Genomic DNA, 25,017 nt, shown 5'->3' with positions numbered 1-25,017 from the left:
TCCCATTGAGGCTACATAGAACGCATGACAAAGATATACATGATTTTCAAGGCCACTTTTCAAGTATTGAATAAATGTATCACACAGTGATTAAAAAGTGCAATCTCTAATCCTGAGTTTCAGATGCCCAAAAGACGTCTAATAGTATAATGAGAACATTTCCTCCAGGGCTCAAAGTACCCTACCTATCAGGTACGGGCCAGACACGAGGCCCCAGTGGTCTGGAGCAGGCAGGAGGTGAAAAACAGGACACACTGTGGAGCAAAGAATACGAACGGGAGGCCGAGGCGGGCGGATCACAAGGTCAGGAGTTCAGGACCAGCCTGGCCAATATGGTGAAACCCAGTCTCTAATAAAGATACAAAAATTAGCTGGGCATGGTGGCACACACCTGCAGTCCCAGCTACTCGGTAGGCTGAGGCAGGAGAATCGCTTGAACCCAGGAGGGGGAGGTTGCAGTGAGACGAGATTGTGCCACTGCATTCCAGCCTGAGAGACAGAGTGAGACTCCGTTTCAAAAAAAAAAGAGTATGTACGGAGGACATGAGTGATATCAGAACAGGCTGCTGAACACTGGACTCCAGCCTGGCATGAAGTGCCCAGCCCTGCTCTCCACCCAAAGGAGCTGGACCTCAGATCACCCCAAACCACTCCTGGCTTATGGTGGAGTACACATGTTCCAACACTTAGGAGAGTGAGGACTGTATTTGGGGCAGAGAAAGAAAAAATGGATCAGGACAACATATGAAAGATCTAAAGAGAATAAGTAAAGGCTTAATTATTGCTTTGAAAATAACAAAGTGTTTGAGGTTTTGTTACAGCAAGCTCCGTAAGTTGGTAACTCACAATTATGTTCCTAACATAAAAATGTCATTTGGAGGTTTAATTATTTGTTTTTATTATATTTTTTAGTTTTATGAATTTAAAAGTTCTATTCTGGGGTGACGAAAGTAGAAAACATAGGGTGTGGGAAAATTACGAAAACAGGAGATTCTAAAATAATCCTTAGGAAACCACCTAGATTGCTAAGAGAATTTCAGAGTTTCAAAGGCTATGAAATGGGTGGGCTCAGGCCTGGATCTCCAAGGTATAAGGAAAGCCAGGTGACACCTGTGTTTCAGAACAGAATGGAAAATGGACCCAGGGCTGTCTCTGACAGGTGAGCAGCTAGAGTGGGAGGGAGGGATCCGGGGGACCCAGGAGGGTGGAGGGACCCAGGGCTGGGAGCTGAGGGCGGGGCTGTGCTTCAGCCTCCTCCTCCCACTGCCCCTCCCCTGCCCCCAGGAGCCCTTTGTGAGGAAGAGGCCCCAGCTCTATGATGCAGGCCTGGGCCCCACTCCCTAGACCCAAAGGGGATGCCCAGCCCTCAGTTGCTTGAAGGCGACATTGCACTTCAGATGGAGAAAATGCTCTTTCCTCTGAAGAGCCCTAGTGCCACATGGCTGAGCCCCAGCTCCACTCCCTGGATGATGGATTTCATCCTCACCAGTGTGTGTGGCCTGGTGCTCCTCTACCTGGTACTCTCCTACCTCCACAGTGACCCGCCCTCACCCCCGCCCGGGAGGAAGAGGAGCAGCAGGGAGGTAAGGAGCCCTCAGCCCAGCCCCACAGAGAAAGATTCTCTCTTCTTTTCCTCCCCTCATTTCCACTTTTCCCAAACAACGAGAGACGCTCCCACGATGGGAAATCTCGTCATCCCTCTAGGGCAGGGCAGGGCAGGCAGGGGCGAGAGTGGGCGGAGGATTCCACCCCCAGCTCCCAGACCATCTGTGGGGTGCGCAGGGGGCGTCAGGGCAAAAACCAACACCAGACTCAGTGGCGACGACCGGGTCAGGAGAGGAGTGAGGTCTCTGTGGGAGGAGAGGCCCCAGCCCTGCCTCATCACCCCCTTCCTGGGCCAGGTGCCTGGGGGCCCAGCCTCCTCTGTGTGATCTGGGTGTGATCTGGGAGCTGTGCTGAGCCCCCGAGAGCCTCCCACAAGAGCCTGGATTCGCCTGTGGCTGCACCCCGGCCACAGCTGCTGCTTCCTCCTTCACCACAACCCCGTGGTCCCGGCCTCCTCTCCAGTCTCTTCCGAAGCAGAATCCTACCGGCAGCTCAGAGGCGCCTGCAGACCTGAGCCTGGGTGTGCCTTCAGGGGAGGAGCAGGGACTGGGAACAGCCGGGGCGGAGCCACACAGAAAACCCCTCCTTGCCTTTTCCTAAGAAGGAAAACGGAAAACATTTCATTCACGATAAACATGAGTAAAAAGCGCACACAGAGCTCCCTGAGCTAGAGGCAGGGCGCCGTGTCCTTCATGAGCACTGCATGTGTGCAGCTGGTCTGGGGAGAGGAGACTGAGAACTGGTCCCAGCCCCTCATCCTTTCTTGCCTCTCAGCCTCAAAGGGAGAGAAGGGGGAGGTCCAGGAGCAGAAAGAAGATCTCAGCTCTGAAAGGTGAGGCTCTGCTGCTCCCCGGGACTCCCCAGAGGTGACAGCATCGCCTGTGCCCGAGGAAGTCATTTGCAGAGGCCTGAGAGGGAAACTCCTGGGAGGGAAATCGGAACCTGGGGCCTCAGATTCCCTGTGGGAATGAAGCCGGGGGCCTGGGACCGGGATTGCCCATAAGGGGGCGGTGTGGGGAAGGGACCAAGGCCTGCGGGGATATGGGCGGAGGTCAGGGAGGCTCCAGGTCCATGTGGACAGCTGTGTACCTCGGCCATGGCTGACTCCTCTTTGAGACCACCCGTTTGCTCTCCCAACAAGATGGTTGTGACACCCATGAAGGGGTGGACGTGGAAGCGCTTTTTGCAAATGACAAAATGCTGCACAGTGGACACCTTCCTGTCAACATCAGGGCCATGTGTCCTTGGACACAGATGTGTGGGCTTCAGGGTCTACTTCCCTGTGGTGTCCCTTAAAGAGACATCCACTCAGCCTCCGTGAGGTTCCCAGGCACCGCCCTCTCCACCATAACCCTGTCTCCTGACTTCCAGCTTGCAGAAACCTCCTGAGGGAGCTGGAGGAGACTCGGGACCTGAACAACCTTCTGGAAAGGTGAGGAGCTTCCCCCTTCTCTCCATGTCCTCCTTCCTACCAGGGCCTCTGATGCAACCCTAGGGCCTGCTGGTGATCTGGGAGGGAGAGGTCCTGGGAAGAGGAGAGGAGAGGACTGAAGCCCTGGGGCAGGCTTAGGCAGAGCTTTGTGAAGTCAGCAGCGGGGGAGGTGGAGGAGCTGTAGGCCCCAGGTGCCCACCCCTCCTGGCTTCCTGGCCCCACCTGCCCCTGGCTGCAGCTTGTGCCTCTTGTCTCCTGCAGCCACCTGAGGAAGCTCGCTGGCGAGGGCGGCTCCCATCTGCCATTAGGTGGAGACCCCCCGGGTGACGTGTGCAAACCAGCGCCTGCTAAGGCCCACCAGCTGCATGGGAAATGCATGCCAGATCTGTCTCCCACCAGCTTGTCCCCAGCAGCTCCCCCAGCTCCTCTGGCCTCCACCCAGTCACCAGGTCCGATGACCTTCTCAGAGCCTTTTGGACCACACTCAACCCTGAGTGCCTCCGGGCCTCCAGAGCCCTTGCTTCCCCTAAAACACCCTGCATCCCGGCCACATGTGGTTTTTCCTCTTTCAACACAGCCGCATGGTCCCCTGACCTCTCTACCTCCACCCGACTCCAGCCTGGCTGGACTTCAGTGTGGCTCCACAACACGCCCCGTCCCCAAGAGCTCCCCTCTACACAGCCAGGGGCCGCCTTCTCCAACCAGGGTGATCTCTGGCCTTGGGCGCTCCAGCGATCCCATCTGGGACCTCTATTGCTGGAGGGAGGCTGCCACCACCTGGGGCCTCTCCACCTGTTCACATGGCAAATCCCAGCCACAGCATCTTCCCGACCAGCCCCTAGAGGCTTCCTTCTGGGGAGACTCCACACCCAGGCACGTGGAGGTAGGTGTGTGCACATTCATCCACCCTGACGTGCAGAAGCTGCTGGAGACTCTCATCGCCAAGAGAGCACTGATGAAGATGTGGCAGGGAAAAGAAAGGGAACGGGCCGACCACCCGCAGATGACATCACTGGGGAAGAAGTGGGACATCACGACTCTAAATCCCTTCTGGAACGTGTCAACTGAACCACAACAGCTGCCCTGTCCTCAGCAAGTCTCTGACGCCACAGCGGTGGGGGACCACTTGCAGCAGAAATGCAGCCAGCTTTTCTGGAACCTCCCATCTTTCAACAGCGAGTCCCTGGTAGCCACAGCCTGGGTTTCTAGCAAGCCTTCCTCACAGAATGCGCACTCCGTATCATTGGATGAAGCCTCCACTTCTCTTCCAGGTGAACCTGAGGTTGAGGTATCCTCAGAGCTTTCCCAAGCACCGCCTTCCTCACAGAATGCACACTCTGTATCATTGGATAAAGCCTCCACTTCTCTTCCAGGTGGACCTGAGGTCGAGGTATCCTCAGAGCTTTCCCAGGCACCGTCTTCCTCACAGAATGCACACTCTGTATCATTGGATAAAGCCTCCACTTCTCTTCCAGGTGGACCTGAGGTCGAGGTATCCTCAGAGCTTTCCCAGGCACCGTCTTCCTCACAGAATGCACACTCTGTATCATTGGATAAAGCCTCCACTTCTCTTCCAGGTGGACCTGAGGTCGAGGTATCCTCACAGCTTTCCCAAACACCGTCTTCCTCACAGAATGCACACTCTGTATCATTGGATAAAGCCTCCACTTCTCTTCCAGGTGGACCTGAGGTCGAGGTATCCTCAGAGCTTTCCCAGGCACCGCCTTCCTCACAGAATGCACACTCTGTATCATTGGATAAAGCCTCCACTTCTCTTCCAGGTGAACCTGAGGTCGAGGTATCCTCAGAGCTTTCCCAGGCACTGCCTTCCTCACAGAATGCACACTCTGTATCGTTGGATAAAGCCTCCACTTCTCTTGCAGGTGAACCTGAGGTTGAGGCATCCGCACAGCTTTCCCAGGCACCGCCTTCCTCACAGAATGCACACTCTGTATCATTGGATAAAGCCTCCACTTCTCTTCCAGATGAACCTGAGGTTGAGGCATCTGCACAGCTTTCCCAGGCACCGCCTTCCTCACAGAATGCGCACTCTGTATCATTGGATGAAGCCTCCACTTCTCTTCCAGGTGGACCTGAGGTTGAGGCATCCTCAGAGCTTTCCCAGGCACTGCCTTCCTCACAAAATGCGCACTCTGTATCATTGGATAAAGCCTCTACTTCTGTTCCAGGTGAACCTGAGGTTGAGGCATCCTCACAGCTTTCCCAGGCACCGCCCCAGCCCCACCACATGGCCCCACCCCAATCTTTCACTCCAGCCTGGCCACAGTCCCAGCCGCCGCCTTTGGCTGGGATCCAGACCCAGGCCCACCTCTCACCCCCTGTCCCAAGCCTACCGTGCTCTTCTCCACCCCAGATTAGGGACTGTGGGGCATCTTACCCGACAACCCAGGAGAGGACAGAGTCTGTCATCCCCGCTGGAAAGGAGAATCTTGAATGGACCTTGAAGAAGCGACCAAAGTGGAAGAGGGTTTTGCCCTCTCTCCTCCAAAAGTCTCCGGCTGTCCTGAGCCAGCCCACAGCCCACCTTCCCCAGGAGAGGCCAGCCTCCTGGAGCCCCAAGTCGGCCCCCATCCTTCCCGGGGTTGCCACCAGCCCTGAGCTCCCAGAGCACCGGTGGCAAGGAAGGAGTGCCATCCACCAGGAGCAGTCCTGTGGCCCTCCCAGCAGATTCCAGGCATCTGGGGACCTGCCGCCGCCTGAGGGGGAATTCCCAGGGAGGCCCCAGAGTTGGGCAGCAGACATGCAGGAGGCCCTCTTGCCCTCCCAGGCTTCTGGATTTGCAGGGAAGGGCAGGAAGGATGTGCAGAAGGCCGGGTTCAGGAGCTCCGGAAGGTTGTCTGGGAAAGGGTGCTTACGGTCCAAACTACGGCCAGACCCAAGCCGGGATCGAGGCTCAGGAAGGACCTCAGTGAAGTTTCTGGAGGAAGACAAGGAGGAGGCAGAAGGTGACATGTGGAGGCCCTGGAAGTACCAATCAGTAAATTCTGCACCCAGGGACCCAGACAAGGAGCATCTGGAAAACAATCTGCAAATCCATCTGGCCAGGAAGGTGGGGGAGATCAAAGAGGGCTGGATCCCCGTGCCTGTGCGTCGCTCCTGGCTCATGGTCAAATGTGCTGTTCCCCAGTCTGACGCCCACAGGAAACCCGGGAAGCTGGCATCCTGGAGGGGTGGGAAAGCCCACGCGAACACCTCCCGCGAGCTTTCCTTCCTCCAGCCCTGCACCCAGCAGATGCTGGAAGTGCATCTTCTAAGGTTCCGTGTGAGACACAGGTGGGGTCCAGACCTCCAGTCCCTGGAGCCCATAAATGTCTGGTCAGGTGAGGCTCAGGCCCCGCCCTTCCCACAATCCACCTTTCCCCCCTGGGCCTCCTGGGAATCTCCGGACGAGTCTGCAGCCAACATTCCCATTTTCCTGGGAAAACATCCTCAGAACGGTCCAGGAGACAACAGAACAACAAGCAAGTCAGTCCTGATGGTGAGTGGCGCTCTCGCTTCCCCACCACCTGAGCAGGAGGAAGCCCAGAGGCCCCTGAGAGGGTCCCAGTCAGCTGACACCCATGGGCGATCAGAGGCCTTTCCAAGTAGACATGAGGACAGGGGGTTTTCTCAGCCCCCCACATGCAGCCTTGTGGGCAGAACCTGGCAGAGCAGGACTGTCCTGGCATCCGGGAAACCCAAACCCAGACTAGAGGGGAGTACGGGTTCAGAAATCCCTGGGAACGAGGCAAGGTTTGAGAGTGAGAGCATGTCCCCAGGAGACATGTGTAGTAGCAGAGCCCTGCAAGAGCTCAGCATAGGGTCCCAGTGGGCAAGGGCCGAAGACGCCCTGGAGGCACTGAAGGTGGGGGAGGAGAAGCCCCCCGCTTGGGACGTCACCGTGGGAGCCAGTGTGAGGACACGTTCAGGAAGCGTTCAGGTGGATCTGAGGAGCACGGGGGCTCTGGGGACCACTGATAACCCCTCAGGGTCTACAATCTGTGTTGCTCAGGATCCAGAGCAGCTGCGCCTGAAAGCGCAGGTGGTCAATGAGATTGCACTCCTAGTTCAGGTGGATTCAGAGGAGCAGCCGCCAGGCCGTGCCTCGGGCGTCCTCCTCCAGGATGGCGCCATAGATCTGTGCCTTCCAGGCCGCCACGTGGACATGCTCCCTGCCACAGACAGGCTGCCCGTTCAGGCCCCTCTGTCCACCTCCCAGAGTGTGTCCAATAAGAACACAACGGCTTCTCAGGGGCCATGGGCCCTTCTATGGAAGGGAGGGGACAGCCCAGGGCAGCGGGAGCCTGGGAGCCCGAAAGCAAAGGCCCCACAGAAGAGTCAGAAGACGCTGGGCTCTGCGGACAAGGGCGAGGCCCGCAGAAGACCCAGACCAGGGGAGCAGGGACACGGCTCCAAGGGACCAAGGACCTCTGAAGCCAGTGGGAGGAGCCTCTCTGCTCACACCAGGGAAATAGGAGACAAACAAGAAAGGAAATACAACCAGCCTCAGCCGGAGAAACGAGAGACGCCACCAGAAAGCCACTTCCGGAGAAAGATTGGTCACCATCCACGGGGTCTACACCCCAGGAAAACAGGCGCAGGGTGGGAAGACGTCCTGGAGAAAGGCAAGCCTGGGGCAGATGCTGTCCAGAGCTGGGGGTCTGGCCCAGCAAGGCTGTTTATGGACTGCATGGTTGATGAAGCCTGGACCATCAGCAGAGTTGTGGGGCAAATCCTGGTGGACAAACTGGGGCTTCCGTGGGGACGTGGTCCCTCAGACGTCAGTCGCCACAAAGGTGACCTCCACGCCCAGGAGAATGTGCCTTCCTGCGGCTACAGGGGTCACTGCCACCAGGAACATAGCAGAGAGATGAGAGCTCCGGCCTGCAGCCCCAAAGCCACCCCCAGGGGCCACCACTGTCCTATCAAAAACAGGAACATCAGGGACAGAGACAGCAGATGGGCCCCACCTCCCCGGGAGCCTGTGTCCCCAGCTGGCCCCCACCACCACAGGCCACGAGTGGCAAGTGCCTCGGGTGGCCCCATCTGCGGCCGCTGGAACTGAGGTCTACACAGGGGTCTTGCCTCCTGAACCAGAGAAGGCTTCTTGCACGTCTCCTGGGGGCGACGGGGTTCTACTCAAATAAAACTGACACCTACACGTTAAGCCTGTCCTGCCTGGGTGAGCACAGCCATGTGTTCCCGACTTTCACAGAGAAGTTCCCAATACACTTGGTTTCCCTGCAGAGGTGGTGGCTTCTGTCTGTGCCATGCTAGGGCACGGGAAAGGGCTCAGCGTCCGCTCCTTCTGAGTGCGGCTTCCAGAATGGCTGTACCTGGAGGAGGCTGGCAGGGACGTGGAGGACCCCCTCTTCTCCCTGTCCAGGGAGAAACCGTGTCTGGTTTCTAAGCTGGATCACGACCCAGAGCCTTCAGGACGTGTAAGGACAGCAAACCCTATGGCGACCCCACCGGGTCTGGCTCACTGCATCCCCGTTCTCACTAAGGTAACTTCTGTACTGCTGTAGGGGCTGGGTCTGCAGGGGCCTCACGGCCTGAGGGGCTGGTAGGCTCCCCTGAGGCTGGAGGAGTGATGGATCCCAGCAGCCTCCCTGCCCCGTGGTAGCCTGGGAATGTGGGGTGTCCTGTACTGGCCCTGGGTCAGAGGCGGGACAGCTCCTTCCCAGATGTCCTGGTGGGGAAGAGGTGACACCCTCCCCAGACCCTTCCCTGCCTGCTGAGTTCCGGGACGGACCTGGGCCCCGCCAGCACTTGGCTCAGCCTTGATAACACCGCTGGGTTTGCGTCTGGTGTCCCCTGTATCACTCTCCAGAGCAGTCTCCCGGCCACTAGTGTGGGGTGTCTGTTTCAGGAGGCACCCAGGGCTGCTGCCTGGCCCCCTGGCGGGACTCTGTGGTCAGGAACCACAGGAGGGGACCTAGGCCCAGGGTGGGAAGTGGGAGAAGAATCCGGGAAGATGAACATAAGTTCGCAAGTGCAGGATCCACAAGCTGCCCACAGCTGTAACCAGAGTCCTCACAGTCCGGTGATCATTACAAGTAAAAGTGGTCAGTGCCACTCCCAGGGCAGAGGGACCCAGAAGTCAAGGGCTGGCCTGGGTGACACAGCACATCTATAGCTCCAAGCCCAGGTGCTGGCAGGGGACACACTGGGCCTCAGAGGATCTGGTCACATGGTTCACAGGGAGAGTCCCCACAGGGCACGGTCCTGGGCTCCTCCGTCCTGGTGCTGGGTCCCTCCTGGCCATCCCCAGGGAAGGCAGGAGCAAAGGCAGGAGCTGGTTCCCCAGAGGGCTCTGCCCAGGGAGAGGTCTGCACCTGCAGGGGTAGTGGAGGCTGAGGACAAGGGGACAGGCCTGTACCCAGGCGTGGCGGCACCCATGCTGGAGACCTGTTTGGAAAAGGCCCTGGTGTCACTCTGGGCGCCCAGGCTACTGCTGGAGCCAAGTCCTGTCTGGGGTGGTGACCTGGGCAGCTCCAGTGTGGGCCCAAGATCTATGGGACCCCGGATCCTGGGACCTGCAGCAGAGGAGCCCAGAGAGACCCCCATGTACACCCCACACTCAAAGATTCCCACATTCATAGAGATTTCAGAGATTCCCCATAGTGACCCCCAGAGACCCCAACAGAGAATCTGACAGAGATCCCCCCATGAAGACCCCCCAGAGGGACCTCCCCACAGAAACCCCTGACAGACTCACACAGAGGCCCTTCAAAACCTCCACGGAGACCCCCACGGAGACCCCCCCGGTGACTCTAACAGAGACCTGCACAGAGAAATATATCAAGGTCACTTTGCCACCCCCTCAAATCCCAAGCACTGCACTTGGTGAAAATGAGCGGCATCTACCTCATTCCAGCAGCGTCTTCTCCTGGCCGCCCTCTGCCCTCTTCTAGAGAAGATTCCGAGAGAAACCCAACAACAGAACAGCCTCCTCTGTCAGACGGCGTCCGACTCACAGCGACCCCCGACCCGCCGGCAGACCCTTCCCCAGATCACCCAGGCCCAACCCCCGTGCTGATATAAAGGTGCAAGCGCTCCTGACAGAGCGGTGGGAGTTTCTCTGACGCTGTGCCTCCCAGGCCGCCCTCAGCCCCTCAGGCCGGGCTCCCCTCACTGCCAAGGGAATCCGCCCGCTTGTCTGGGTCGGTCTTGCTCACGGGGTCCTCCTGCGGGCCTTGTGCTGGAGCACGTGGAACAGGAAGGATCTCGGCTTGGACACAGCTTCCTCCGAAACCCTTCGACTCCCTGCGAGGCCAGGCTGCCTGTGCTGGGTTCCCCGCCCTGGCCCTTTCCCCTGTGACAGCCTCTGCAGGCCTGGACATGTTTCTCCCAGAACCCTGAAAGCCTCTGGTGGGCCCGGTGAGGAGGGGGCGCGCCTGACCACACTCCCGCTACTGTCCTCTGTTAGAAATTATTTCATAACATCTTAGTTAACGGGCACAGGGATCCATGCTTCCTTATCTGCCTCATACATAAGTTGCATCACTAAAATCATATTTTCATAAAGGGTCTTAACTCTTTCCAGTAGCTAATATAATGTGTCAAGGAAAATCTGTAAAAATAAAATGGCATTGATAGTTCTAATTTAGTGGTATAAATAAATTTCCAGATTCAAATTATTCCATCTAAGTTACTTATTTTATAGGTCAAATATGAATACTCTAGTAAGTTTTTTAATTCTTCAAAGTAAACTTCTGATGTTTAGAGAATACAAACTAAAAAGCAATTTTGCCTTAAAACATTGTTTCTAATGTGTCACAAATTCATTTTAAAAAACTATTACCAAACAGGATATATTTTTAAGTAGTTTAAATATACAACTTGCAACAGACACACATACTGTAAATCCACTCTTTTGCAAATGAGGAGCAGCTATATGTTTACCTTAACATCCAAAATGCTGAATCTATACAACGGGTTGCTTATTTACAACCACATGTAAAATAGGGTATTACAATAATTCAGCATGCGTATTTGTTCTTTTGGAAAAGTTTTTTAATTATTGAAAAGAATTGAAAATCTTCCAAAACATCATCTGTTTGAAAGATGTTAGAAAAGAGAGTGTAGAAAAATAGGACTGCATTCTTATTGCCTAACGGTTTAACCTCAGTTGTAAATACACACATATCACACATATCTATGTGTGATATGTGTGCACATGTCTGTATCTGCATACATACATATGTGTGTGTTGTAACATCATTCAATTAGTAACATCCGTTCTATTGTTTGCTGGAATACACTGTTTTTATCATTCTACAGAGCAGGCACATCACAATTAATCTCTAGACTTGAAGCCTGAGTAACTATTCTCTCTCCAGCAGTTTCTGCCAGTTCTTGGGTTTGGAAAAATGAGTTGGGCATATTTGCTTGGGTCCATTTCTGAGTTCTGTATTCTGTTCTGTCGACCTATGTGTCCATCTCTCCACCAATATCATGTGCCTTTTCATATAAACTTAAAATAAGTTTATCTATATGCATAAAAAATCGAACTGGGGTTTTGATATGAATGTCATTAAGTCTACACATCAATTTAAAGATAATTGACATCTTTGCTATCTTGAGTCTTCCAAACCATTAATAAGGTATGTGTGAATTTATTTAGTTCTTCTCTCAATTCTTTCATGCACATTTTGTAATTTTTGCCATCTTGATTCTGCATGTCTTGTCAGATTTATGCCTAAGTGTTTTCTTTAGAGCAATGGTAAAGGTATTTTCAGTTTCCATGCATTCGTTGTTAGTTTATAGAAGTATGATGAGTTTTGTAAGATGGATCATTTATCCTGTGAACTTGCTAAATAACTTATTATTATTTCTACAAAACTTTTTTAGTTTCTCTGAGACATTACAAAGACAATTGTGTAATCTGCAATAGAGGCAGCTTTCCTTCTTTCTTTTTTTTTTTCAGTCAGTATGCCTTACTTGTTTGTTGCCCAATTGTGCTAACTAGAACTTTCGGTGCTCTGTCAAATAGCAGTGGTGAGAGCAGACGTCTCTGCCTTGTTTCCACCCTCAGGGGAAAACCATTCAGTCTTTCACCATTAGGTATGACATAGCTGTTGGTTTTTGATAAATACTCTTGATAAAGTTCAGGAAGTTTCCTTCTATTTGTAGGTTTCTGAAGGTTTTTGTCATAAAACTGTGCTATACTTTGGCAAATGCTTTTTCTACATCAATTACGTAAGTAGCATACATATTTTTGAATCATGTTTGTTTGTCCAGGTTGATATTCCTTGTCCTTTAATTGACAAGTGTTCACAATTTATATTTAAGATAACTGTAATGTATATGTTAAGGCCTAAGTGTTCTACTTTATAATTTATTTTCTGCTTGTTCATTCTCTTTTTATTTCCTCTGCTCTTTTTTCTTACCTTCCTGTGAGTTACTGAAATAGTTTTAGGATTACATAATTATTTCTTTATATTGTTTTCTAGTACATCTCTGTATTATTTTCTTACTGTCTTTACCTTATTATCATTATTCATTTGTAACTGACCAAAGTCAACTGATATTGATGTTTTACCACTTTAAATGAAGTGTAGACACCTTATTTTCATGTAGGTCCCTTTACCCACCTTGTTTTTAAAAATCGAATTGCACTGAGTAACACATCTAATACACAGCATGCTTCTACAGGCAGCGTTATAATTTTTGCGAAAACACTGAATATGATTTTGAAAACTTCTGAGATGATGCGTAACCTGTTATATCTTTTTACATTTTGCCATTCTCTTATTCTTTTCTTTCTGAAGTTCCAGTCATTCTTCTGATATCATTTGGTTTCTGTTAATAGGACTTTTCACATTTTTAAGAGGAGTTTTGGTAAAAAACAAATTGTGTCAGTTTTCCTTCACATAACGATGCTTTTATTTCTCCCTTTTTGAATGCTATTTTTGCTGGACATAGAATTTGCAGTTAACAGTTCTTTTCTTTCAGGACATAAAAAAGGTTGGGACACTTCCTTGTGTCCTACACGGTTTCAGATTGGGGGCAGGCTTTCAAAAATTTTTGTCTTCTGTTTTCAGAAGTTTTTATATGATATGTTTCAATATGAATTTATTTGGGTTTATCTTATTTAGGATTTACTCAGCTACTTGATTCTGTAAATTTCTGTCTCTGTCAAAATTAAGATGTTTTCAGATATCAATTTATTGACTGTTTTTCCAGTCCCACTACTTCTTTCTACTTTCCATCTGGGTCTCTGATGATATATATACTCAGTATTGTGATGCTGTCTGACAAGTCCCTGAGGCTGTTCTCTGTTGTTTTGTTTTGTATCTATTTTTTTTCTTTTGTTCAGATTAGAATCAGTAAGTCCTACTGATTTGTCCTCAAGTGTACTGATTCTATCTTCTGTCTTCTCCCCTTTACTATTAAGTTTACCCAGTAAAGTTTTATTTCAGCTGTATTTTTTAATTCTATAATTTCCAATTGGTTCATTCTTATAACTTACTTTTTGTTTTGCTGAGATTTTCAAGATTTGCATTTGGTTCAAAGGAATTCCTGTTAATAATTGCCCGCCGGTACCACCTCACTCAGTCTCATTTCAGCTGGTTCAGTATGGAGGTTTAATTCACCACTGGGCCCTGCTGACACTGGAAGTGGGGGGAAATTGGAGTACTAGTTAGCCTAGATGCGACACTTTGTCAGTGTGGTTGATTTGAGTGGCAGCAGAGGCTCAGCTTCCTGCTGGTCTCCAGTGACAGCAGGGTGGGGAGGGTGACACTAGCCTACCTCACCCTGCCTCAGTCAATGTCACTGTTGCTGCATGAGTTTGAGGAGTTTGAGGCTAAACTTGCCTCTGGCACCACCAGACATCACCTTGGCGAAGGAATGTAGAACAGTCTGCTTTTGTCAGACAGGAAATGGAAGAACAGCTTCTTAGTTGGTCTGTTGATATCACCTGAAAGAAATATCAGAATGCTACCTTCTTTCACCAGGTGAAGAGAGATTTGCCTCCCCGCCTGGCCCCGCAGACACCATCAGGCAAGGGAGTCAGAGTGCTGCTGCTGCCCTCCACTCCGTGGCAGTGAAGTGGATCATCAGCTCCACACTGGACTCCACTAACCTATGGTGTTTGGGGGGTTTTTCCATTGGTGTGTGGCTGGTGTCAGGTGGGCATTTCTTGCCAGGCCATTCTTTTCCATGTTCTTTGGTTAAAAGAGTTAGGATTTTGTTGGGTTTGGTTTTGGTTTTTTTCTGTGCCTATTGGTGGTTTCTGGTTGGAGGCTTCTGCAGCATTCTCCCCAGGGCAGATGAGAAGAATAGGAAACCCAAGGAATGTGCCACTGTGTCATTCCCCAGGGAGTCTGTCTTGCTTAATATACTTTTCCAACATTTCCCATGCTCGTTTGTTGTTTTATGTGCAGGGTTTCAGTTAGAACACAAAGGATGTGATAGTAATGAGGCTTCTCCAGCTGGGCTGAAAACAGATGTGTTTTTTGTCTTAAAATCATAAGAGCAAGTATTTTAAAAAATACTTGAATAGGTTGGTGAGAATTCTGGGGAGAATTAACACACCACTGGGAAAGAAACATTTCACAACACTGCAAGAAAAACTCATTCCACAGCAGTGACAACTCCAGCTCACATAATCTACAACTGACTTACTCATTTGTTCTCGCCTAGTGTCAGAAATATCATTTGCCTCCGTGATAAACAAAATTACCAACTAAAGTAGAGTGTTTCTATAAAGTTTGTTTTGTCTTAGAGTATCCAATCAAAATTTTCTAAAGTGTCTTTAATCAGTTTCTTTTTCCTCCTGAAATACTCTGATATTATGGTTGATGTTTTTTTTTAATTTGCAAAAAATAAAGGTGAGTTTGTGTGGTGTAGCTTGTGATAGGTTTTGAGAAACCCATAGAGACATGTGTCTACCGCCCAGCACTACACAGAGCAGCTGCATCAACCTAAATTTCTCTGTGTGATGCCTTTGTGATCGCTACACTCCAGCCTAGGTGACAGAGTGAGACCCTGTTTCAAAAAAAGCAAAAAATACAAAAGGTAAATCTATGAATTTTCACGCCGAAATCTATATTTATCCACTTATTTTCTTTACTGTGGAGTTACTAAGAATTTGAAGCCATTTGAGCTGACTGTCCCCAGAAAACAGTTGTTGCTCTAATAGTAAATGAGAATGGCAAGAGCATAGGTTCTCTCCCCAAAGACCTTCAGACATATATAGTTAATTCACACTCTAAAGTGTGAATTACTTTACACTTAATGGCAAAGCTAGTGATTACGGTCACCCCACAAACTAGGACCAAAATACCACATAAATACTTGACTGACTAGGATGTTAGTGTAATGTAATTTTCTGATTAATCAAAATGAAAATTTTTGTCTAGGTTAGAAAAATTTATTTCCGGATGCCAATAAAAAGAGACATAGAAAATCTAAATTTAATAAAAGAGGAGTAAATAAGGTCCTCTAATACAAAGAAAGCAATATGCTTCAAAGATTAATTATGGGCTGGGGCCTGTGGCTCATGCCTGTAATCTCAGGACTTTGGGAGGCCGAGACAGGAGGACAACTTGAGTCCAGGAGTTCCAGACCAGCCTAGGCAACATAGGGAGACCCCATTTGTACAGATAATTTAAAAACTAGCCACGTATGGTGGTGCACACTTGTAGTCTCAGCTACTCTGGTGGCTGAGGCAGGAGAGTCACCTGAGTCTCAAAAAAAACCAAAAACAGGCCGGGCGCGGTGGCTCAAGCCTGTAATCCCAGCACTTTGGGAGGCCGAGGCGGGCGGATCACAAGGTCAGGAGATCGAGACCACAGTGAAACCCCGTCTCTACTAAAAATACAAAAAATTAGCCGGGCGCGGTGGCGGGCGCCTGTAGTCCCAGCTACTCAGGAGGCTGAGGCAGGAGAATGGCGGGAACCCGGGAGGCGGAGCTTGCAGTGAGCCGAGATCGCGCCACTGCACTCCAGCCTGGGCGACAGCGTGAGACTCCGTCTCAAAAAAAAAAAAAAAAAAAAAACCAAAAACAAACAAAAAAACGGATAATTGTGCTTTTCTATTAAAATTGATCCTTAGGGGAGGGAAGTCAAGAAAAATGGTAGAATAGGACACACCCACCAGGAATCCATCTTTCCTCCTGGACAGCAATTATACTGAAAGGGGCTCTCTGAAGTGAATATTTCGGGACTCTGTAGTTGATGTGAACACTTGCAACTCCCAGGGAACAGATTGGCTGCTAAATTATGATAATGTTTGCTCTATTTCAGCCTTCAGCACAATGGCAGCTGTCTATCACCAACCACAGTTCCATGTCAGGCAGCTGTGGGGGTCATAACTGACATTTTGGGGCAAGGGAGCTTGCTGGAGCCAGGGTGGGCAATAAAATCCTGTCCCTGCAAATATCAGGTCTCTGTGTTGAGATCGTGGAATGTTTCCCTGATCACTGAGGTGTGGGCATGGAGGCTAGTCACCACTGTTCCAATCTGCATTCACCTGAAATGTCTCCTAGAAGATTTAAAGCAGTTACACCTGTTTTTTTGAACTTCCAGAAACAACTGCATATGTGGGAAATTGAGGAAGCTACCATGCATGCTAAAGGAAAGAAACAAGCCCAGAAAAGAAATGATGAAGACCTTAAGTTCTCAACTCAGATTTAGTCCCAACGCAGAGACATCATATAACAATTGTTTTAAGCCCAGAAAGCCACAGAAAAAGGGGGAAATTTTGATTTCCAGAGTTCCTACATTATAAGGTTTAATGTCCAGTTTTCAACAACTACAACAAAAAGCAATGCATATAACAAAACAGGAAATTATAACCCATGAATGATACCAAATAAATCAGCACAAAACCTGCGGAAGCCCAGATGTCACACACACACTATACAAATACTTTAAAACAGTTGTCTTAAAGATGCTCGAAGAGTTAAGGAAGACATGAACAACAAAACAAGTTATGCCTGGAAAAAATAAGCATATTATTAATAAAGATATAAAATTATAAGGGGGAACCAAAAAATTCTTCCTATATCTAAAAAGTATACTACCTGTAGTATATCTAAAGTATACCTAAAAAGTATCCTGCCTGTAATGATAATATACTAGAAGGATTCAAAAGCAGATTTGAGCAAGCAGAAGAAAGAAGAAGTAAACCTGAGCAAACCACAACTGAAATTATTGAGTTGGAGGAACGGAAAGGAAAAAAGAGTAATGAAAAGTGGATAGTGCCCAAGAAGACTAGGAGACACCAGCAAGCAGACCAACATATGCGTTGTGGGAATCCCCAAAGGGTAAGAGAGTTAGAAATCACCAAAATGTTCTTACCACAACAATGAACAAGAAATTCTCATGACTTAAGTTTTGCCCTGAAAATCCAACAATTCTTATATTTATGGATCAAATTTAATAGCAATTGTTAATGTTTTTAAGTGTTTGTAAGTTTTTTAAGTCACATGGGCACTTAGAAGAAATATTTCCTGTAAAGACAAATGACCATTAAGTCCTTGTATGTCCTTCATAGGGTTTTAAAAAAATTGTGTAGCAATTTTCAATTATTCTACAATAATATAATAGAGAGGGAATTAAATAATTTCATTTTCAGTTTTCAGTGGAAAAAACTGAGATACTCGCAGGATAAAAATTTTTTCCAAAGTTGCAAAATAAATTATTCACTCAGGGAAATATATGTTTCTCTAAGAAGGTGACATATCTAGAAGCAACATTTATAGAATGTAGCTGTGAGTTTTAAATATTATTTTTAATTGACATATAACTATATACATTTATGGGGTACATTGTGATGGTTTGATATATACAATATGGAGTTATTAAATCAAGCTAATTAATATAATTTTGGAAGTTACAAAATTTTGGTAATTCATGTTAACAGATGTCTGAGCAGAAAAATATAAATAATACATACTTGATTACTTTGTGACCATTTTAAACAATTTGAATATAGAAGTTGAGAATTCTATAGAAGCCAGTAGCAATTTGAGTTTAGAAAAATAGATTTTGCTCCTTGAAGCTGATATTTCAGATTTATGTGCAGTCAAGGCAGTTCTCCAGATAATAAGTTAGGGATTGTTAAAACTTTTAGGCCAGGTGTGGTGGCTCATGCCTGTAATTCCAGCACTTTGGGAGGCTGAGGTGGGCGGATCACTGGAGGTGAGGAGTTCGAGACCAGTCTGGCCAACATGGTAAAACCCCATCTCTACTAAAAATATTTTTTAAAAAAATAGCCAGATGTGGTGGTGGACGCCTGTAATCCCAGCTACTCAGGAGGCTGAAGCAGGAGAATTGCTTGAACCCGGGAGGCGGAGGTTGCAGTGAGCCGAGATCATGCTATTGTACTCCAGTCTGGGCAACAAGAGCGAAACTCCATCTCAAACAAACAAACAAACAACAACAACAACAACAAACTTTTAAAGCTGACTATTTAGAGCAAGACTAATACCAATACGAGTCAAGCACCAAGTGGCCTCAGTGTGTCTTCGCAAGCACTAGGTAAATGGGGCTTTGGATTCTTGAATGTGTCTTTACACTGCACACCTTTCTCCCAGTAGTGGGATCTCAACCACGGAATATAATTGAGACCCTGGGACTGCCAGGATGAAAGTACAGTTTGGATCACACTCCAGTGGCCCACGTTGAGCTGACCCCAAGCCCAGGCGAGACACCCACCATGGAGCTGGAGATCTCAGCTCCCGGCCAAAGTGTGCATTTCCTTGTCATTCAGAATACCTTGTCAGAGTATTCTAAATACTCTGGTTTGTTGGGGCTCACAGGAAATTGCACATAGGAAATCAGAGTTTCAGGAGTGGGGGTGGGGAATTGTCAATTTTTAAAAGGTCACAGGCACTGCTTTTTTATTCATTTTCAAGTTCCACGACTCTTGCTTTACCTGCAGGGATTCCATGCCCCTGGAAGTGGTCAGAAGGCCTGCTTGGGCCCCGGAGAGCCCAGCAAGTGCAGCGTCAGGAGCCAGTTCCCTTTAGCCAGAACCTCTTGAAATCTCATTCGTATATTCCACATAATTTAATATATGAGAAAGGGTTTCTTGGGTGTCAGTGTCCAGGGAGCACAGCTTTGCCTATTTCTCTGTATTGCTTGGCACAGAACTGGACAATCTTGATAAGTCTAGAAATGTTACTTTCTTCCAGTGCAGAAATGTTCTGTTTTTTCAACTTGTGAATTCTTTCTGAAAAATATCCCTGATTGTGATGGATTGTGGAATTTAATGACCTTGTTGAAGGTCAGGAACAGGAATGTCTTATGAAACGAATGCTTCCTGATGGATCCTTTCCTGTGAGGGAGAAAGAGAATGCTTTGCTTAATCTATGTTTTCCTGCCTCCCACTATCATATCTGTACCCCAGTCTGAGCCTGGGAAATTAAAACTGCATAGTTCTCCTCCTGTGATGAATTTGGCTGTTTAAATGCTTTAAGCTCAGTATATGTCAGAATTGAAATATAACTTAGATATCAAGATTTCAGGTTACAAAGGGCAATCCAACTTGTGGTGAAGTTAATTCAGGAGGCTTTTATCAAATGTTTATCATGTGCCAGGCAGTGTAGTGAAAGCAGAAGAAATAAAGGCAAATACTGGTTCTTTATAAAAACATGCTGATCCTACAAGATGAGCAGAATGATTCATTAAAGTGGCACTGGTTATGATTTTAGAACCACCCCCATCGTTTGGAATCTGTTCTGTTTGCTGACTATGTTTTCAGTGGCCATGTGTGACTAATGATTGAGATTATACAAATTTGTCTTTCAAACAGGTCTAAATCCTTTTTCTCTTAAGGCACCGAAGCAGGGCAATCAGTAAGGAAACAGGAACAATTCTCTCCCCAGAGTTTTGATTCTCTCAAGGTTCTGTAATCACATGATTTTGCACAATTTTAAGACCACAAAGCAATACATTTGATCGAGTTGCCGGGCTAAGTGCAAGAGCTAAGGCTCCCGACATATAATTGGAAGAAAAACCTGAAAGTTTAGTTTTTATGTCTTTCCTCAGTCGAGTTACAAGGTTACTGATAAAGAAGAAATCTTTGTTTAAAACTAGTTGTGTATATTCGTCACAGATTTCAAGACTAGATGTTAAACAAAAGGCTCTTTTTATTAACAAGTATGTGCCCAACTAAATTTTCTCTGCTGTTTGGATTTCAGTATTTAGAAGATGCTATTTTTGTAATTTAAACTTAAAAAAAAAGGCATTTTACAAATGATGTGATTTAAAAGAAACATTACCAGTATGAATCCACTCCAGTGTAGGGAATGTTGAGGTGTAATTTAATGATAAGAACAATGATTTTCTTTACCCCACTTCCCGTTTGCCCCAAGAATACTGCACTGGCAGTGAGCTGCACTTTCTTTTTCTAAACAAGAAATGGGTGAAACAAAATGAAATCTAGTAATTCCAATGGATGGGCATTACTTTGCTACATTGCAACCTTAAAATTGATGACAAACTGTTCTTATAGTGTTACTATTTGATTTATGATTAAAAGTGAATTCTTAAGCACTGAGGAATAATTTGTTAAAATAGAGACAAGGTCTCACTATGTTGCCAGGCTGGTTTGAATTCCTGAGCTCAAGTCATCCTCCTGCCTTGGCCTCCCAAGGTGCTAGAATTACAGGCATGGGCCACTAGGACCAGCCTGAGGAATAACCTTACAGGCAACATCTGGATCTGAATCTATTCATGAAACATCTCTCAGTTAATGCAATTACCATAATCCAAACCTATGAAGTAAGTCACAAGTACATCTGTAGCAGGACGAGCTGCAGACAAAACTCCTCAGACACTGAGTTAAAGAAGGAAGGGGGTTTATTCGGCCAGGGGCATCGGCAAGACTCCTGTCTCAAGAGCCAAGCTCCCTGAGTGAGCAATTCTTGTCCCTTTTAAGGGCTCACAACTCTAAGGGGGTGCACATGAGAGGGTCGTGATTGATTGAGCAAGCAGGGGGTACGTGACTAGGGGCTGCATGCACCGGTAATTAGATCGGAACAAAACAGGATAGGGATTTTCACAGTGCATTTCTATACAATGTCTGTAATCTATAGATAACAGAACCAATTAGGTCAGGGGTCGATCTTTAACTACCAGGCCCAGGGTGCGGTGCTGGGCTGTCTGCCTGTGGATTCATTTCTGCCTTTTAGTTTTTACTTCTTCTTTCTTTGGAGGCAGAAATTGGGCATAAGACGATATGAGGGTGGTCTCCTCCCTTACATCTATCACAGCAGGAAAGGAAGCCTAGAAGTAAAAACAAAAGTACTTCAGTTTGGTCTCTGCTAATGGTCGGGCATAAACCTACATGTGCGAAGTAAATTAGTCAAGAACCAGGCACAATGTGTAGTTTCTTTCTTTTGGCAAAAATATAACCTTGTGCTATTATTAGAATGTAATAATAAGTAAGTTTGTTCCATAACTTACTGGAATAATAAGTAAGTTTGTTCCATAACTTACTGGAACAAACAAGAAATTAGAGGCCACCTCTACCCTCCCCTTCTTACCATATTGGGCTAGGCTTTGACGGTCACAGAGTCAGGTTTGATGGGGTTGTTCAGGCTCATCTAAGTGTAAACCACGTAGGGTAGCTGCAGACATGAACTGGAGCCTCTGTGTGTCTCAGAGACCGGTGAGGACAGAGGTGGATGGGGAGGCCAGGGTGCCCAGAACCATGCAAGAGTCTCCAGAGGGTTCTGCTCACCATGCTTATGAGCTTGAATGTAATGTGGGTTTTAGGGGGTCATCACCTCCTCTCCCCTGGGAGTGAATCTGAAGGTTGGAGATTGGTCAGTGCCCCGGAACACTTGGCCACATTCGGAATTGGGGTCCCCAAAGCAGTGAAGACTGGGATCAGGAATCTGCGTGGTGAAGGAATGCAAGTTATGTGGCGTGAGGCTGTCCACTTGGAAGAAGCAACTAGTGTTGAAGTCCAGCTCCAGGGCAGTTTATACACACACTCGTTTTCATTCCAGGGAATAGGTTCCATTATGATGTGTTGAGGACTGAAAACCATGCATTTTCTGTGTTGAAAAAATTTTCATCCAGTTCAGAACATAATGCTTACTGAAAAGATACCATTTATATAGAATTGTGTATAGACAGATTTGAAAAGTGCTGAAGAAATTAAGAGCAAACTTATTACTGATGGGCTGTAGTTAATCAATAAATCCTGCTTGGAAATGTTTTTGTTTGAGAGGAAAGGTAGATTAAATAGTTCTAAAAGGAGATCAAGGGCCTGGAAAACACTGAGATTGTCTCACTTTGATTGGGAGGACTAAGCCAACTGTATTTTTCCCAGCTGTGGAAAGTTCCAAATTTCTAAGATTTCACCTGGGAAAAAATATATATTTACATAATTTTTAAAAACAAAAACTGAAGAATTGTTTTATTATTTCAGTCTAATGTTTTTCTGTTTGCAGGACAAACAGTAGGCTATGGGTTAACATGGCATTACAGTAGGTGTAAATACTGAGACAAGGCTTGACTATTTCTTAATCATGAATTGTATATGGAAGAACGCATGCAAGGATGCATCGAACAATCTTAACTGAATCAAGGAGAAGTCATGAACAATTGTGATATATTTGTTTTTCTGTAAAACGCATTATAATGGATCATTGCTTTCTCGTTAGAGTCTTTAGCTTCTCTGAAAACCTGACTTTGAATACCTTTGAACCTCTGAAGGGTGGATGCATTCCAAAATTGAGATTATTCCATACAATCATTTCTTAATGAATATGAGTAGTGATTAAGAAGATGAATAACATAGCTTTAGCCTAGCTAACTATAGTGTTCTCTATTTTCATATGCTAATTTTTAAAAGCTTCTTATTCATACTCAGCTTGCTTTTTCCCAAAGCGAAAAATAGTTATCTTTTACAATTGTTTTGCCATCTCCCTTGTTTAAAATGATCCGTGAATAATTCTTGTAGATTTGAAGTACTTCAGGATTCATCTATTTTGGGGGAGTAGAATACTATTTGTCAGATTATTGATAAGAATAATATTCACGTAGTGAATTTGAAATATTTTATAATGATTCCAGAAAAAGTAAAATTAAATTAGGTCTTATGACTTTTTGATCCAGGAACCTTAGTATAAAATATTGACCTTTCAGATTGAAAGGAGCAGTCAGTGTGGCTTTTAGAGGGCATTTGGGTGTCCCCTGTATGGATGTCATTAGTTAGCAACACCGAGACCACGTCTCTGTCCAAGGACCGTGTAGGAGGTGGCCACCTCGTTTTTGCCACATGCATTCTCAAAGTTGACTGTTAGAGTCAACTGGAACAACTAATTATTGATTCTAAAGCCTTTAACTTAGGGTTATAAAGAAAATTATCATTTTAAAAATTCCTCCAAGGGAAAGATTACATCACAAAAGCTTTGGAGGAAAGAATGACAATATGATTTGGAACTGTGAATGCTCCCTTCTGTATCTCACTACGGGGAAGTCTCCTAATAGACTCATTTGAAGGGAATTAATGTGTGATGATTTGTTTTACCGTAACAACAATAAGAAAAGCAAACACTTAATTCTCACAGCAACTCTATTAGTTGTATTATTTTTCCCATTACACAGATGAGAAAACTTAGGCTTAGGGAAGTTGACAGATGTCCCAAGATGAGAGGCCTGGTTCCCGATCCGGCCCTCAGTAACCTAAAGGAGGACACCGAACCGACGTGATTATGAGCAGAGGGGACAGAGGCGGGACCATGGGCCATGGCTATCTGGGAGACTCTTACAGGAGCAGAGCCGGGGCGAGGCTGGGAAAGGGAGCAGGCTCCTGTTACATAGTTCATGCAGTTAATCCGCAGTTGCCCTCAACCAGCTGTGTGGCTTTGAAGAAATTGATTCTGCTCCTGGGACCTCCTTCCCTACAAGGAGAAGAATGCAGCTTGCCTTGCCCGGCATGCTGGTGCCCATGAGAAGTCGCCATGTTCACCCTCCAGTTAGCACTGGCTGTGCCTCAAGATAACCCCAGTCTTCTGGAATTTCCTGAAATGCTCTTAATGCCCCGGTCATAACTTAACAACTCCATACTTCCAGTGCACATGCCTGCTGTGGGAGCTTCTTAACCCTTCTTTGTGCCCCCATCCCTTTCAGAGTTTACTGAAGCCTGTGAGCGCCTTCTCAGAGTAATGCTTATAAATCCATAAAATACGTACATAGGATTACAAAGAAAAGCAATTATATTGAAATGCGTATATCAATATATTAGAAATTATAATAGGCATCCTTAGTTATTAGTACATTAAATAACAAAACACAGGGATGTTTCATAACTACTATTATTTTGAAGTAAATGAGGAACAGAAATAATATTTTGAGGTTGTCAGCCTGTCAGCCTAAATAACAGAGTCTCTCTAAAAGATATTTATTTGGGGATAGAACATTGCAGTGGGAATACATGTGCCATAGTAAACTATGTGTGTAGTCAGGGTGGTAAAAGAAGACAAAAGATTTTAAAGAAAAAAATAAGGAGGATTACATAATTGTTTCAAATAATTACCACTGGCTACAAAGATTAGTAACAAGGGCGATGCCAGTCCAAGGTTAGGCAGTTGCTGGGCAGATGTCCTTGCAGAAGTGTTTGTGTGTGTGCATAGGTTGTGATGGCCTTTGTGAAAGGTTGTGGTTTCTGTAAAGTCTTTTTCATCATTAGGCACACAAACATGAGAATCCTCTGTTCATGGCCTTCCCTGCTCTGTCTGTCACGGTGTTCTTTACATTAATGACTCCACTGTGATCTGATGACTTTCATATTTCCTCTTTGATCAAGATATTTCTCTGAAAGCGTCATTATCAATCATCCTGTGGTTTGATTTTGATGCTCCTTGATGCCAGGACAGACTCATTTCGGTTGCTGATCTTGCGCCACAGTAGGGGGCATGATTGATGAGCAGGAGTCAATGTCAAACCCTTGAAGAGAGTGGCTCTTCGGCTAAGTCTACTTGGAGTTCATTATTAAGCTCAATTTTG

The 25,017-nt window shown here is 46.8% G+C and overlaps 1 protein-coding gene across 1 annotated transcript; it reads left to right on the top strand.

Moving 5' to 3' along the window:
- Positions 1–1,338: 1,338 nt before the first annotated feature.
- Positions 1,339–8,204, top strand: SPATA31E1 (SPATA31 subfamily E member 1). The gene is made up of 4 exons (XM_074017852.1): positions 1,339–1,583; positions 2,380–2,437; positions 2,977–3,037; positions 3,299–8,204. The coding sequence occupies exons 1-4, from the start codon at positions 1,356–1,358 to the stop codon at positions 8,100–8,102; spliced, it is 5,151 nt and encodes a 1,716-aa protein (XP_073873953.1). The 5' UTR covers positions 1,339–1,355; the 3' UTR covers positions 8,103–8,204.
- Positions 8,205–25,017: the final 16,813 nt, after the last annotated feature.

Source organism: Macaca fascicularis, chromosome 15 (genome assembly GCF_037993035.2).
Source record: "Macaca fascicularis isolate 582-1 chromosome 15, T2T-MFA8v1.1".
Taxonomy (NCBI): domain Eukaryota; kingdom Metazoa; phylum Chordata; class Mammalia; order Primates; family Cercopithecidae; genus Macaca; species Macaca fascicularis.
This window is presented reverse-complemented; position numbering and strand designations above follow the sequence as displayed.